Genomic DNA, 1,161 nt, shown 5'->3' with positions numbered 1-1,161 from the left:
TGAGATATATAAAAAATAATATTATTATTATAGAAAAAGTTAACACGAAATTTAAAGAGCAATAAGGAGGTCGGTAGAGCCTTCTTCCCAATATAAAGCCCAACATAATAACCCTAACTTATTAATATTTAGGATTAATTTCTTTTCAGTTCACACGTGTCAAATTCTCCTTTACTTTAATCTATGATTCGGATTCCCTGCACACAACACCGCACGATCAACTTCTTCTTCTATAAAAGGTAAAGCCAATACAATAAGTCAGAGCAGCGGAAGAAGAAGAAAAAGTAAACAGGTAACTACCAGCGATGTCGGTGCCGGTGGCTTACCAAGGCAACACCTCCGCCGCCGTCGCCGACTGGCTAAACAAAGGCGACAACGCATGGCAGATGACCGCGGCCACCCTCGTCGGCCTCCAAAGTGTTCCGGGCCTGGTGATCCTCTACGGTGGCATAGTCAAGAAGAAATGGGCCGTGAACTCAGCCTTCATGGCCCTCTACGCCTTCGCCGCCGTCTGGCTCTGCTGGGTCACTTGGGCCTACAACATGTCTTTCGGCGACAAGCTCCTTCCTTTTTGGGGCAAAGCCAAGCCGGCGCTCGGCCACAAATTTCTTCTCAAACAAGCGGAAATTCCTGCGTCGACTCACTATTACAGATCAGGGGACGTGGAGACAGCTATGGCGACGCCTTATTATCCCATGGCGACGATGGTTTATTTTCAGTGCGTATTTGCGGCGATTACTCTGATACTTATTGCGGGATCTCTGCTGGGAAGGATGAATATAAGGGCTTGGATGGCCTTTGTGCCGCTTTGGCTTACTTTCTCTTATACGATCTCTGCATTTAGTATATGGGGAGGCGGGTTTCTGTTCCAGTGGGGCGTCATGGATTACTCTGGCGGATATGTTATTCATCTTTCTTCTGGTGTTGCTGGATTCACCGCCGCTTATTGGGTATTCCTTCGCCGTACACGTTGAGGTTCCAATTTTTTTTTATAATGATTATAAATTAATAAATAGGAAAAAATTTATTTGAGTGTATATTGCAATATACTTTAGATCCAAATGTCATGTTTCAATTTTTATTAGTATAATTTAACAATAATTAATATATGTTGATTTATTTATGATATTTTTTATTTATTAAATCTAAATATCTATTTTT

At 41.9% G+C, this 1,161-nt stretch overlaps 1 protein-coding gene across 1 annotated transcript; it reads left to right on the top strand.

Annotated features, from left to right (window-relative positions):
* Window positions 1-273: 273 nt before the first annotated feature.
* LOC110112917 (ammonium transporter 3 member 2-like) lies at window positions 274-1,037 on the top strand. Its single transcript, XM_020845298.2, has one exon. The coding sequence runs from the start codon at window positions 306-308 to the stop codon at window positions 972-974; it is 669 nt and encodes a 222-aa protein (XP_020700957.1). The 5' UTR covers window positions 274-305; the 3' UTR covers window positions 975-1,037.
* The last annotated feature ends 124 nt before the right edge of the window (window positions 1,038-1,161 follow it).

Source organism: Dendrobium catenatum, unplaced genomic scaffold (assembly GCF_001605985.2).
Source record: "Dendrobium catenatum unplaced genomic scaffold, ASM160598v2 original_scaffold_31217, whole genome shotgun sequence".
NCBI lineage: Eukaryota > Viridiplantae > Streptophyta > Magnoliopsida > Asparagales > Orchidaceae > Dendrobium > Dendrobium catenatum.
The sequence above is the reverse complement of the archived record's forward strand: the minus strand, read 5'-3'. Positions and strand labels throughout refer to the sequence as shown.

Bases quoted from the DNA above. Each gene is read 5' to 3' on its own strand.
- LOC110112917 (XM_020845298.2), top strand. From the start codon at position 306: ATGTCGGTGCCGGTGGCTTACCAAGGCAACACCTCCGCCGCCGTCGCC.